Genomic DNA, 14,381 nt, shown 5'->3' with positions numbered 1-14,381 from the left:
GACAGCATCAGAATTACAGTGATGAAAATCTGCAGTAATACAGCGGAGGATGTTAGTGCCGTAACGCTTTACGATATTGATACAATAATTATGGAAAACAAAGCACTGGCAGACTCTTCAACAGCCAAACTAACACTTTTTGTCCTAACCAGATGCAACCAACATTTAGCCCCTCACTTGTTTCTCTTTTCATCATGTTGTGCTGGATTTCACTCCATATTATTGTATATTAAAGGTGCACTCATTATTTTTTTGCAGCAAATCAGCATATTAGAAAGATTTCTGAAGGATCATGTGACACTGAAGACTGGAGTAATGATGCTGAAAATTCAGCTTGAGCAGAAGAGACTCATACTTTTTTTAAAATATAATCACATAGAAAACAGTTGTTTTAAGTTGTAATAATATCTCACAATTTTGCTGATTTTACTGTATTTTTGATCAAATAAATGCAGCCTTGGTGAGCAGAAGAGACTACTTTCAAAAACCTTAAAATAAAATTTTTGTTGACATTTTATTCTTAAACATCTGCTTTTATTGTAATTTTAAACAGATTTGTATTTTTTTTATTATATTGTATTTTATTTATATTTTTATGTTATATTCTAATATATATCTTTATATTTTATTCTATAAAAAAATCACCTCAACTTCAAATATGTTCTGACTAGATGTTTTGATTTTGCTGATGTTGATTTTGCTGCTTGGTTACACTTTCAGTGGATGTTTTGACTCTAAACACGTTGGATTGTGGGTAATTCATGTCCAAACATGGTAAATAACCATAACCAAACAACTAGCCTGCTCCAGAATGGTCTTCCTCTTCTTGGCGTCAGTGACAGCAGAGAGCTGCATGTCTCCCATTTTCTTCATCTTCTCATCCATGTCAATCTTCTGCTCAAGCTTTCGGATCTCGGCCCGCAGCAGACGCACCGTGTCTTCGCGGTGGTGTTGTCGAGCGACGGCCGCAGCGCAGGCCGAGTGAATGGCCGTGATCCAGTTCTCAAGCTCAGTTTGGCTGCAGGTCTACAGAAAGAGGTCAAGGGTCAAAGGTTTAATAGCATATTAACACATTAGTCTACCCTTTCTGGCAGTATGTATATTATGCACGATGAACAAATATTCTATATGCATGAAATATGTGGTATTTCAGCTGGTATAACATGGCATCCCACAATGCAATGAACTCGATTTGACTTTCCATTCTCAGACTGACAAATAACTAGGGAGACCATATGTCCTTTTTTTTTATGGACATGCCCTGGCTGGGATTTCTAAATTGCCTAAAATGTCTTGTTTTTGGCTTTGTTTCCTATTGTTTTCATACATACTGATGGTAATTACTGAAAACTAATTTGACCAATAGCATGTAGGCATTGTACATTATCGACCAATAAGAGGTGGGATCTATAGAAAACAGTCAAAGCAATGCAAATATGCATACATGTAATGTATGAGAACTGTAGAGAAACAGTCAATCGGAAAACAAAGCCAAAACCAGAACATTTTAGACAACTTAGAAATGGATGCCAGGACATGTCCAGGAAAAATAGGACATATGATCACCCTAAAATATAGTTAGAAGTAACTACAGCTGTCAGTTTTGACTTTCTGTTCCGCTTAAAAGGTAGCAAATTAAAAACATTTATTAATAATAAATAAATGGACCACATGATCTGTTGAGCCTTGACAACAAAGTAACACACTAATGTTTATTGTGACATAACACATACTGTAAAAAATTACATATACATTTATGCATTTATCCAAAGCAGCTAACAAATGAGGAACAAGAGCAATTTGTCAAAGAGCCAACAATGCCAGGTTTATTAGACAACTAGATTAGGAAAACATAGAAGGCTGCGATCAGTGTATATGGTATTATTCTGGACATATTAATGAGTCAAATGTTCATACATGAAACTCAGTCTGTTACATTATCTCTTCAGTTTTAGTATATGAGAAGAGTTTTGCATGGGATGTTCAGTTACCTGAAAAAGGAAGGAGTCTCCGAGCGAGTTACTCAGGCAGAAGACAAAATCTTTTTTGGGGTGTTCTGGGACGGCCTGGACAATGCTGTTCTCGGCCCACACGGCATGTTTAGGGACGCTGTTGTGATCAATGCCCGACCGGCCGTCCGTCTCATAGAAAAACAGAGTGCATCCTGGGAGGACAAATTAGAACATTCACTCAAGCATCAGAAATTCAAAGTTGTTCACATGAGTTCAATTAACACTACAGATCGTCTCTCAGCTGCTGTTTCCAGGGGAACAGGAGCAGGATATCCAATAGATTGTGGAGTTTTACGGCTTTATTGACTGAGCTCTGTCCTCCAGTGGCCAAAATAAGAAATGCAGCACTGCTTTCTTAAATACGGCCTGGACGATGCTGTTCTCGGCCCACACGGCATGTTTAGGGACGCTGTTGTGATCAATGCCCGACCGGCCGTCCGTCTCATAGAAAAACAGAGTGCATCCTGGGAGGACAAATTAGAACATTCACTCAAGCATCAGAAATTCAAAGTTGTTCACATGAGTTCAATTAACACTACAGATCGTCTCTCAGCTGCTGTTTCCAGGGGAACAGGAGCAGGATATCCAATAGATTGTGGAGTTTTACGGCTTTATTGACTGAGCTCTGTCCTCCAGTGGCCAAAATAAGAAATGCAGCACTGCTTTCTTAAAGAGAATCCAATATAATGTGCACACACTTATTGGATTATTTTTTCAGCTTTGATTTTGTTCTGTTTTCACACTGTTGGAAAAGATACAGAGCTTTCACTGTCTGTATCCAATTATGAGAAACTTACTATCAGTATTGGGAGTAACGCATTACAAAAGTAATAATATTACAGTAGTATATTACTTTTTGCTGTAACGCAGTAATATAACGCATTACTAATAAAATTTGGGTAATATTACTCGTTACAATCTCAGTAACGCAAGTTACAACAACATATTTTAACTCAAAATTAAGTGGTGAATTTACCAACACCGCAAAACAGCACCAGAGAAAAAATTCCGCGGGTAAAATAGTTCGTCTATCTCCTGTTGCTGGAATTAGATGGTTGAGATGACTGCAGAGACGGATTCTACATTTGTGAGATGGACACGCTCCTGTTATTTTCAGATTGGAGGAAAGGATAAGAATGCATAGTCAGGTGCAATATGTGTGACACCAAACTCTCAACATGGAGAAATAGCACGAGTAAAACCTGGTAACACCTGGACTGGTGCCACTAACACTAAGCTATCGGAGAGAGCTGCGGGGTCGGAGAAGAGAAAAAGGCGGCGGACGAGCGCAGACAAGCATTTTTATTAAATCATAGTGTATATATAAAATGAATGAATATGCTAAATATTTGACTATTTGAATATTAAAGTAACGGAGTATTTTTTTGTTGTTTGTTTCCGCTGTTCGATCGCGCCAGCGCCTCACGCACACACACAGGCCTACAGCATTGCAAACGTTGCAGCCTGTTCATTATCAGAATAAAATAGTCAACCAAACGTATAGATACACTGGTTAATTTAAATAGTGCATACTGCGTACAAATCCGTGCCATTCAGCCCGAGCTCGGGCCAAACACACATTTGCTCATGTGACGAGGATGTTTTTTAAGCACGTTGTAAGCCTGGTTTGCATAATAAATAATAGTTTAGCATTCAAATACATCGCAAATATGGACACATTTAATGGATTAATGCCGAATGAGAGAGGTAGGCTGCGCGAGAACGCCGTTTGCGTTCAGTTTCGCATTGAATTAGCCTATTCGTTTTGGCTTGTTTAACAACTTACATTTTTCATTCTTGTTTTCTTCTGAAACCGTTCAAAATAAGCCTATAGGCTAGTAGGTATTGTATTTATTGTTTGCACATTATAACATTTCGCTTTATTTACTGGTGCTATTTATTATTATTATTAATGTAATAATGCGGTTTGTGCTTATCTGTGTTTAACCTAAACTACAACGTAATATTAATGTAGACCTACATAACGGTATCTAAATATGATTTTATAATTTTATGCTATAGACCTACCAAATTACCCTCCACTGGATGTAGAATGAGCAGCAATAAACTACACTTTGGCATTTTATAATACTAATGTGGATATTTTGGTGAAAGTAACTCAAAAGTAACTTAAAAGTAGTGTAACGCATTACAATTCAGAGACAGTAATATTGTAATGTAACTAATTACTTTCAAAAGACAGTAACTAGTAAAATATAATTATTATATTTTGGAAGTAACTTGCCCAACACTGCTTACTATATACTATCGTTTGAGACAGTATATAGTAATTTCTTGAGAAGAAATTAATACTTTTATTCAGTAAGGACACATTAAGTTGACAGTAAAGACTTTCATATTGTTACAAAAGATTTTTATCTCAAACAAATGCTGCTCATATAAACTTTCAATGCATTAATGTATCCTATAAGATGGTTTCCACAAAAATATAAAGCAGCACAACTGTTTTCAACATTGATAATGATCAGAACTGTTTCTTGAGCAGCAGATCAGCATATTAGAATGATTTCTGAAGATCATGTGACACTGGAGACTGGAGTAATGATGCTGATCAAATTCAGCTTTGATCACAGGAATAAATTACATTTTACAATATTCACATAGAAAACAGTTATTTTAAATCGTAATAATATTTAGCAAAATCACTATTTTTACTGTATTTTTTATTTTAAAAATGTAGCTTTGGTGAGTGAGGAAATTAATTTTTTCACAAATATATTTTGAACTATTTTTTTTTTTAGCACTTCTGCCCTAATTTTTGGAGAACGGTAGAAAATAAGGAAAAATAAGTATGGGAAATTTCTTAAGCCAGAATATTTAACAAACAAGTGTGTTAGAGGTAAAATAGTGAATGCTGGGCGTTAAATTCTGAAGAGTCTTTTCTGGACCTACCCATATAACACAACACAACAAACATAATCCTCCTCTTCTTTTTCAAACGTTTTCACAGGAAGCTGTAAAACCTGTTTACTGTGTCAGGTAACTGCTCACATCTCTTTCAGAAACACCACACACACACACACACACACCTTTGAGGGACACCCAGTAGCTCTTCCACTTGCGGCGAGGGGCGAGCTCCACCTTCTTGTTTTTTTTATGCACCAGGAAGTTTTTGACAGCGAGGCGTCCAGCTTTGCGTACGGTTCCCTGTACAGCGGCCACGTTCAGCAGAGGGTCGGTGTGGTAAGCAGAGCTCAGGGTCACACTGCTCTGCTCGTCGCTGAACGCTGAGCTTCTCTCCTCGGGAACCTCCACCGGACTCACGTTCTGCTCCAGCTCCTGACGGAAGTTCTCATAGACACCCTGACCAGACACACACACAGGTCCAGCACCACTGTTATCACTAAACTACATCACAAACTTACAAATAACATAGCGCTTGTCTCATGGAAATAAAGTGCATTTGGATATAGTTTGCTCTCTGGTCTCTTTTTCTACATAATTTACCATTCATCATTTAGAATTTTATTTTATTTTTTTTCAATCAATAAAACCGTAATTTTATTTTTTATTTGCATATATTTAATTTTAATGAACATTATTTGACAATGTTGGCTATAATGACCATCATGTCACAATATTTCATTAACATGTAATAGAATTTGGCATATTAAAATAAAACATTAAAATAAAATCATATAAACAAATTTTTAGATACATTTTTCTAAATATTGGTTTTTTTTTTACACTTTTTATTTTATATTATTTTATTTATTTACCCCATCAAGTAATGAAAAAAAAATGAAGGAAGGAAGGATTTATCAAAATTATTAAAAACTTTAATTCACATTAACACTGCAGGTTGTTTTTTTTATAACATCATGCCATTTCTTAAAAACCATCAACTCTTTTTCTTTTCCTTTTTACCCTTTTCATTTTTGTTTATTTATTTTTCAGATACACATTAATATTCTGACATAATATCATACTTTATTATTTATAAATATTTAATTTTGTTTGCATGTATTTTATTTAAATGAGCATTACTTATTTGACAGAAGGTTTCCCACTGATGTTGTGGCATGATGTTCACTTGGCCAGAATGTTCATGCACTGATGCGTTCCTGCACTGACGTTGCATCTATCTGATATTACTGTATGTCTACTGATGTCTGAATGGAACGTATTATAAACTAGGAACTGAAGAAACAGCAGGAATAAATCACCCTGCCCACCTGTGTGCCATCTGAGGGTCCCGCTCCAGCACCGCTGCTGCTCCCACTGTCGCTCCCTGCGAAGGCGCCCCCTGCTGACGTGGAGTAAGCGGAGAAAGACACAGACATGGTCTTATAGCGTCGAGCGTGGTGCTGAGACGCCTCGCTGTCCCCCGTCAGCCCATCGATACCACTGTCCTCATAATCACTGCCATCTCCTGCTGTGACATCCTAAACATGAAATAAATACATAAAAAATAAACATTTACCATGATCATTTGTGATAATGATTTAATTTACATCATTTTATAAGTATACATTTAAATTTAAGTTACAGTAAATTAGAGTAATTTCTAGCAAAAGAAACAGTCACAGAAGTCTGATTCCAGGATCTGGATCATCCGAGAGAGAGCAGGAAAATACAGCCACCACCATATGGACTTGGACAGAGATTGACAGCTACTGTGGTGGTACTATAGTATGGTAATATTAGTACCATGGTACTTTGATATAGCATAGAATTGACAAATTACTTAATAAAATGTCCTTAAATTAAAATTCTAGTACCTTGGTGCATGTTCTTCTAACCATGGTAGTATAATAATTTTAACAAATTATTTTATCTATAAACACACCATTATATTTCAATCATTTTAACATATTTTTATACTGTATATGTACAAAATAGAAATACCATCACATTTTAAAATAAATTATTGGGAATTTATGTTATCTATATAAAAACACATAATATTAATACCATACCAATACTATAAAAAAATATATAACATAAATGCCATATAAATACAGATATTGTAAAAAAAAAAAAAAAAAAAAAAAATTTTAAAAAAAAAAAAAAAAAAAAAAAAAAAAATATATATATATGGCATTCTATTTTTATACTTTATAATGTTTATAACATAATAATTTTATATTATTTGATTTTTTACATATATTTTATTTTTAAAAAAATACAAAAAATATATATATATATCATTATATTTTTATAAAATTTTTGCCATTTTTTTATTATATCTATAAAAAAATGTCAAATATATATTATATTTTATAACTATTTTTATATATATATATATATATATTATTATTATTTTATTTTTTTTATTTATAAAAATATAAATATAAACCATTGTATTTTTTTTACTTTACACCAACAGCTGACTGGGATGAGTGCCTTGTGAAATCATAATACTGTCCTGTGGGAAACAACAGTGTCTGTGTGAACTCGCACACAAATTAGTCATTCATATGTATAGTCTCTCTGCATGAGGAGATTCAGAGGATTCTGGGGGATTAACCGCAGTCAACATTCATAGCAAGACTAAAATTCCCTGGTGTACACCTACACTAACACAACATTACACTCACATTCTTACTACACACCTACGGGCGTTTACACTGTTTGAATGATTGGAGTCATTGAGTGTCAAAGTCATTCACTTTCAATGAGAGCCGCTGATCAGAAGAGTGAGTAGCCTCAAAGTTCACTACCAGCAGAAGCGCAGATAGTCAAGCTCATGTTTATCAAACAGAAAAGGCTACTAGCCTTTTTAACCGCTGACAGTGTGAACAGAATATTTTTACACTAGTTTTGAGGAAGCTAGTTTTATTTTAAAGTAGTTCGATTTCAAGGACCCTATAATTTCAAAAGTACTTACACTTTACTAACACCTGAAACCTTCTCCAGTTTGTGTTTTGATCATTTTAGCTTAGCTAACTACACTGAATATCCCAGACAACTGCCGGTCTAACAAAAATATAAAGAATATTTCAAATTTTTATAGATAGAATATTTAAATCAAAAGAAATAATTATAAAATACAATGGTATTTATATTTTATAATTTTTATAGATAGAATGTAGAAAGCAAGTAATTATACAAATATAACCGTATTTATAATTTATATTTTTATAGATAGAATATAGAAAAGCAAATAATTATGAAAACATAAAAGCATTTATAAATGATATTTTCATAGAATGCTAAAACAAAACAAATAATTATAAAATATAATGGTAGTTATATTTTTATAGGTATGGCACTGATGAACCCGGAGACACTTTGCACTTGCACATTCTTTGAACTTTAGCACTTTTTTGTGGCCTCGATTAAAAAATAAATAAATCTAAACCAGCTTTTGCCTAAATGTTTGTGTGCAGATCCTTTTTTCCAGTTTTGCATTTGGTTCGGATCTACACACCTGGACAATCCGTCTACATTTTTGCATGGACTGTGTTTGGTGCTACTTTATTCATCACACATTATTAATAATTTTTTACATATAAAATATAAAAATGCAAATAATTATAAAAACATAAATGGCATTTATATTTAATATTTTTAGATTAAATATAAAGAACATATAAAAATCTAATGGTATTTATAAATGTTGCGAAATACAACCGTATTACAGCTAACCAGAATGTATTTGGTGTTTAATATTGGAGTAGTGACAAATAAGATTAACTGTGGGTGGGGCTACCCAATCCAAACTCACCTGTATGGTTTGTGCCCGCCTCCCTTGCATAACTCCTTGATGATTGGTCGGTCCCTCCGACAGACAGTGAGATCGGCGGCAGGGCAGTGTATACGCGCTGTATGCGGCTCCGTCGTCCTCACAGGGCGAGATCATCTTATCCTCGTCACCTTTTCTGCTTGTGCCGCCGCCCTTGTGCCATTTGGCATAGCGTCCGTGTGTGGGCCTGCAGGCGGGGCTCTTCGGTCCGTAGAGTTCATCTAAAGAATTGGCTCGGTTTGAGTCCAGCAGCTCCTGAGCGGACGACTGTAAACGGGTTTCGCAGTCATCAGGCGTGTCTCCAATCTCCTCCGTGCTGGTCAGGTGCTCCTGGCTCAGGTCGGATAAGGACACCTCCAGCGAATCCTCCCTCCACATGTCCGCAGACTTAGAGCGCTTCTTTTTAAAGCTGGACGCCTCTAGGGAACTGTCCCGTGTGCGTTGGACGAGTGTCGTGTCCTCCGGCGGCTCGGTGTCGTCCTGCGTGGCTTGTTTGGCGGTGGTGGCGGGCGAATTGGCCGGATGGTTGTGGAAGGACATGGGTCGGAGATTCATGGCCACACGGTCCACCCAAATGGGGCTGCTGAAGTTGGGCAGCATGTCCGAGTCGTTGAAGGGCTCCAGGCCGTGGTCAGCCAGCGACTGCGGGATGCTGGGAGTGCTGCTGGAGCGCGTGCTGGTCTCGGAGTTGCGATGCTCTGGTTTTCCGGACGGCGTTCGGCGGGAACAGTACGTCTGCTTGCTGGACAGGCGGAGCGAGCGGGACATGTGCTTACGGGAGAGGTGGCGCTGGCCGTCTCCATAGTAACCATGGCCGCCGCTATGACTTTCTGTGTTACCCATGGCTCAGTATCTACAGCAGACAGAGAAAACACTGGTCATGCAACTAAATATAACTGACCCATTAAGATTTTTTGCACTGTGTTATTATTTGAATGACAACTATTTATGTATTTATTTATTATTTTTTAACACCATGTCATACAATTAAAGATCAAAAACAATATGACAATTAAAGATAAATTTCACAGTAGAGTCTGATTAAGGAATGAATGACTCATAAGCTCACTGGTTCATTTTAGTGCATTATATGATGACAATGTGCAGTTAAAGATAAAGATCAAGTCTGAAAATATATATGCAAATATGAATTAAATATGTTAAAAAAATTTTTTTATATATAATTAAGGTCAGTTATTTGACTGCATTTATGCTGCAGAAAAAAATTTCTTTTTTGCATGAGTCTGATTTATATACATTAACTTTTTACATGTTTTAGTTATGGAAATCATTATTTAAAGTGTACTGTATTATTTAATATTATATTTATTATATTATATAAAAATACATATTATATATGCAAATATATTAAAAGTATTTATATATAAAAAAATCTTATTTATACTAAAAACTAATTACTGTTATATTAAAAATATACATTTCACACACAAAATACATTTTCATATATAATAATAATAATGAATTTATATAATAAATGTTTACACACACATATATATAGATAGATAGAAAGCACACCCCAGGTGGTGATGCAGCCACGACGCGAGTATATAATAATAATAGTAATAAAAATAATAAATACATTTCAATTCAAAATTAAGCAAAATGTTTTATATATGTGTATATAAATATTTATTTATTTAAGTTTATTCTTAGAATTATCCAGTAAGCTTCAACATAACAAAACTTTTCACATTTTCAAAAATAAAATACATTTTTAGATTCATTCTTAGTGAGATCATATTCACTCCAAATGAGTTTCACACATGAATTGGCATAACACCATTAGTTGATTCTGACAGGTACAGTATGACTGTTTCTGAAATGACCTGCGGTGTGCCAATGACATCCCAGTCATGATAGATTTCACTCTGCATACAGATCAGCTCCTACTACCATGCCTTTCGTGGCGTTACGGGTGACGTCCAAAATCTGAAAAAAGAGAACGCAAGAGAGTTATAAATTACTAGTCAAAAGAATCCAAACACAGCAGTTTCTGAGGCAGTACGAGGGGTCGAACTGTTGTGGGATAAAATTAGACTAACCACGGAGAAATACGACAGAATTAGAACTGAAAGAGGGATTAAAGAGATTCGCCGCTGTGGTTGGAGACCACACATGTTCAGGCGCTCTGGACAGCTTCAACAAATGCAAGATGACGGACTTCACTCTGAGCCGCCACATGAGAGGCTGTGCGTGTGTGGTCACAGATATATCAACCCGCGGTTACTGCTGCTTCCAATAAACGCCTGCATGAATGGAAATATAAACACAATGAAATCCAAAAGACACATTTTTCATATGATACGAGAGAGAGGTCCCTTGGCACATGCTGTTGAGTATACTAATGAATAGCATACTTGCAAGCAAAATGATTCAACTACAAACAAACACCCCAAACATTTACATGCTGAAGATAAACTTGCACTAAATTTCCTGACACATACTGATGCGGTGGCATTAGATTCGCATGGAACACAAAGAACTCACTCCACTGAGATTAGTTACATGATTATTCTGAAGTTAAAAACCTATTCATGCATGATTTTCCCAATGGACCCCCTGTGATGACTAAGCATTATTGCACATGTTGATTTGGCAAAAAAACAAAACCCACCAGAAGCAATGTGAACCACCAACAAAAATGAATAATATCACCAGCTCAAGGTCAATGTGGAATTGCAGTTCCAGTCACATGATTTAAAGGAATTGTTCACCTAAAAATGAGCATTTGCTGAAACTGTATTCACACCCAGGCCATCCAAGATGAAAACAGATTTGGAGAAATTTAGCATTACGTCACTTGCTCACCAAAGAATCCTCTGCAGTGAATGGGTGCCGTCAGAATGAGAGTACAAACAGCTGATAAAAACATCACAATAATCCACACCACTCCAGTCCATCTTGTGAAGTGAAAAGCTGTGTGTTTGTATGAAACAAATCCATTATTAAAGCGTTTTTAACTTTAAACCATCGCTTCTGGCTAAAATACGAGTCGTCTATACATAATATTACCTTCTTTAGGGAAAAGTTGTTTCGTCTGAATCAGGAGAGAAATCTGCACAGATCAAGCAGTTTACAAGCCAAAATAGTCCAAAACAGCTCTAAACAAATATGTTGGTGAATTTTGATGTGAGAGGACAACAAGGGGATGGACCTTTTCACTTTAGGAAATATTATTATGGATTGATAATTCACAATTTGTCCAGAAGTGATGTTTCAAAGTTGAAAAGCCTGAATGATGGATTTGTTTCTCACAAACACGCAGCTTTTAGCTTCACAAGATGTTAACTGATGGACTGGAGTGGTGTGGATTACTTGTGGATTATTGTGATGTTTTCATCAGCTGTTTGGACTCTCATTTTGATGGCACCCATTCACTGCAGAGGATCCATTGGTGAGCAAGTGGTGTAATGCTTCATTTCTCCAAATATGATGAAGAAACAAACTCATCTACATCTTGGATTGCCTGATGGTGAGTAAATCTTCAGCAAATATTCATGTTTGGATTATTCAAAATATATCTTATTCTGTATTGCATAGAAGAAAGTAAGTCATTCAGAATTGGATCAACATAACAGTGTGCTTCTTATAGCCAGCAGGAACCAGAGGGATCATATCTTGGAGCGGTTTCAGATTCTTCATTCTCTCAGAGTGGGATCTCTCTGTCTGTCCTGAGTAACGCACCGGAGCAGATCTGAGGTCAGTGTGTAGCAGAGCTGAGAGACGGTAGTAAAGGCTCATGACAGGGCTGCTAACTCAACCGCAAACAGCAGCGAAGCATCAGGACCAGGACGCAGAGTTCTTGTTTGGCAAATAAAGTGCAGAGAAGCTGACAGGAGACGTCTGAGCAAAGCGGAAACAAAACAGGATAACAAGTATTTGATTTGCATGTGTGCTCCTGTGTCTCATGTTTCTCATTTCTCTCACTCCTAGCCAGTCTGTATTAAAAAACTGAACACACACAAAAAAAAAAAATAGGTACATTTATATGAAATATGCTACACGTATTCTCTTAAAACAATCTTTAATATATTGTAAAATAATAATTTTCAGGTAAATTATTCTAATTTTGCGGATGTTTACAGTGGGTACGGAGAGTATTCAGACCCCCTTAAATTTTTCACTCTTTGTTATATTGCAGCCATTTGCTAAAATCATTTAAGTTAATTTTTTTTCCTCATTAATGTACACACAGCACCCCATATTGACAGAAAAACACAGAATTGTTGACATTTTTGCAGATTTATTAAAAAAGAAAAACTGAAATATCACATGGTCCTAAGTATTCAGACCCTTTGCTCAGTATTTAGTAGAAGCACCCTTTTGATCGAATACAGCCATGAGTCTTTTTGGGAAAGAGGCAACAAGTTTTTCACACCTGGATTTAGGGATCCTCTGCCATTCCTCCTTGCAGATCCTCCCCAGTTCTGTCAGGTTGGATGGTAAACGTTGGTGGACAGCCATTTTTAGGTCTCTCCAGAGATGCTCAATTGGGTTTAAGTCAGGGCTCTGGCTGGGCCATTCAAGAACAGTCACAGAGTTGTTGTGAAGCCACTCCTTCATTATTTTAGCTGTGTGCTTAGGGTCATTGTCTTGTTGGAAGATAAACCTTCGGCCCAGTCTGAGGTCCTGAACACTCTGGAGAAGGTTTTCGTCCAGGAAATCCCTGTACTTGGCCGCATTCATCTTTCCCTCGATTGCAACCAGTCGTCCTGTCCCTGCAGCTGAAAAACACCCCCACAGCATGATGCTGCCACCACCATGCTTCACTGTTGGGACTGTATTGGACAGGTGATGAGCAGTGCCTGGTTTTCTCCACACATACCGCTTAGAATTAAGGCCAAAAAGTTATATCTTGGTCTCATCAGACCAGAGAATCTTATTTCTCACCATCTCACAACTCCATGCGGGCTTTCATGTGTCTTGCACGGAGGAGAGGCTTCCGTCGGGCCACTCTGCCATAAAGCCCCGACTGGTGGAGGGCTGCAGTGATGGTTGACTTTCTACAACTTTCTCCCATCTCCCGACTGCATCTCTGGAGCTCAGCCACACTGATCTTTGGGTTCTTCTTTACCTCTCTCACCAAGGCTCTTCCCCCCCGATAGCTCAGTTTGGCCGGACGGCCAGCTCTAGGAAGGGTTCTGGTCATCCCAAACGTCTTCCATTTAAGGAATGGAGGCCACTGTGCTCTTGGGAACCTTAAGTGCAGCAGAAATTTTTTGTAACCTTGGCCAGATCTGTGCCTTGCCACAATTCTGTCTCTGAGCTCTTCAGGCAGTTCCTTTGACCTCATAATTCTCATTTGCTCTGACATGCACTGTGAGCAGTAAGGTCTTATATAGACAGGTGTGTGGCTTTCCAAATCAAGTCCAATCAGTATAATCAAACACAGCTAGACTCAAATGAAGGTGTAGAACCATCTCAAGGATGATCAGAAGAAATAGACAGCACCTGAGTTAAATATATGAGTGTCACAGCAAAGGGTCTGAATACTTAGGACCATGTGATATTTCAGTTTTTATTTTTTAATAAATCTGCAAAAATGTCAACAATTCTGTGTTTTTCTGTCAATATGGGGTGCTGTGTGTACATTAATGAGGAAAAAAATTAACAAATGATTTTAGCAAATGGCTGCAATA

The 14,381-nt window shown here is 36.8% G+C and overlaps 1 protein-coding gene across 1 annotated transcript in view; it reads right to left on the bottom strand.

Moving 5' to 3' along the window:
- Nucleotides 1-14,381, bottom strand: part of LOC107585792 (T-lymphoma invasion and metastasis-inducing protein 1-like) — a 52,871-nt gene that overhangs the window by 25,861 nt on the left and 12,629 nt on the right. Inside the window, exons 2-8 of the mRNA XM_016272940.1 lie at nucleotides 10,569-10,671; nucleotides 8,704-9,574; nucleotides 6,209-6,418; nucleotides 5,063-5,336; nucleotides 2,379-2,476; nucleotides 1,992-2,066; nucleotides 802-1,026 (exon numbers count right to left, since the gene is read on the bottom strand). Coding sequence (XP_016128426.1) covers nucleotides 802-1,026; nucleotides 1,992-2,066; nucleotides 2,379-2,476; nucleotides 5,063-5,336; nucleotides 6,209-6,418; nucleotides 8,704-9,564 — 1,743 coding nt within the window. The 5' untranslated portion in view covers nucleotides 9,565-9,574; nucleotides 10,569-10,671. The remainder of the gene's footprint in view (nucleotides 1-801; nucleotides 1,027-1,991; nucleotides 2,067-2,378; nucleotides 2,477-5,062; nucleotides 5,337-6,208; nucleotides 6,419-8,703; nucleotides 9,575-10,568; nucleotides 10,672-14,381) is intronic.

Source organism: Sinocyclocheilus grahami, unplaced genomic scaffold (genome assembly GCF_001515645.1).
Source record: "Sinocyclocheilus grahami isolate Dianchi unplaced genomic scaffold, SAMN03320097.WGS_v1.1 scaffold74.1, whole genome shotgun sequence".
NCBI lineage: Eukaryota > Metazoa > Chordata > Actinopteri > Cypriniformes > Cyprinidae > Sinocyclocheilus > Sinocyclocheilus grahami.
The sequence above is the reverse complement of the archived record's forward strand: the minus strand, read 5'-3'. Positions and strand labels throughout refer to the sequence as shown.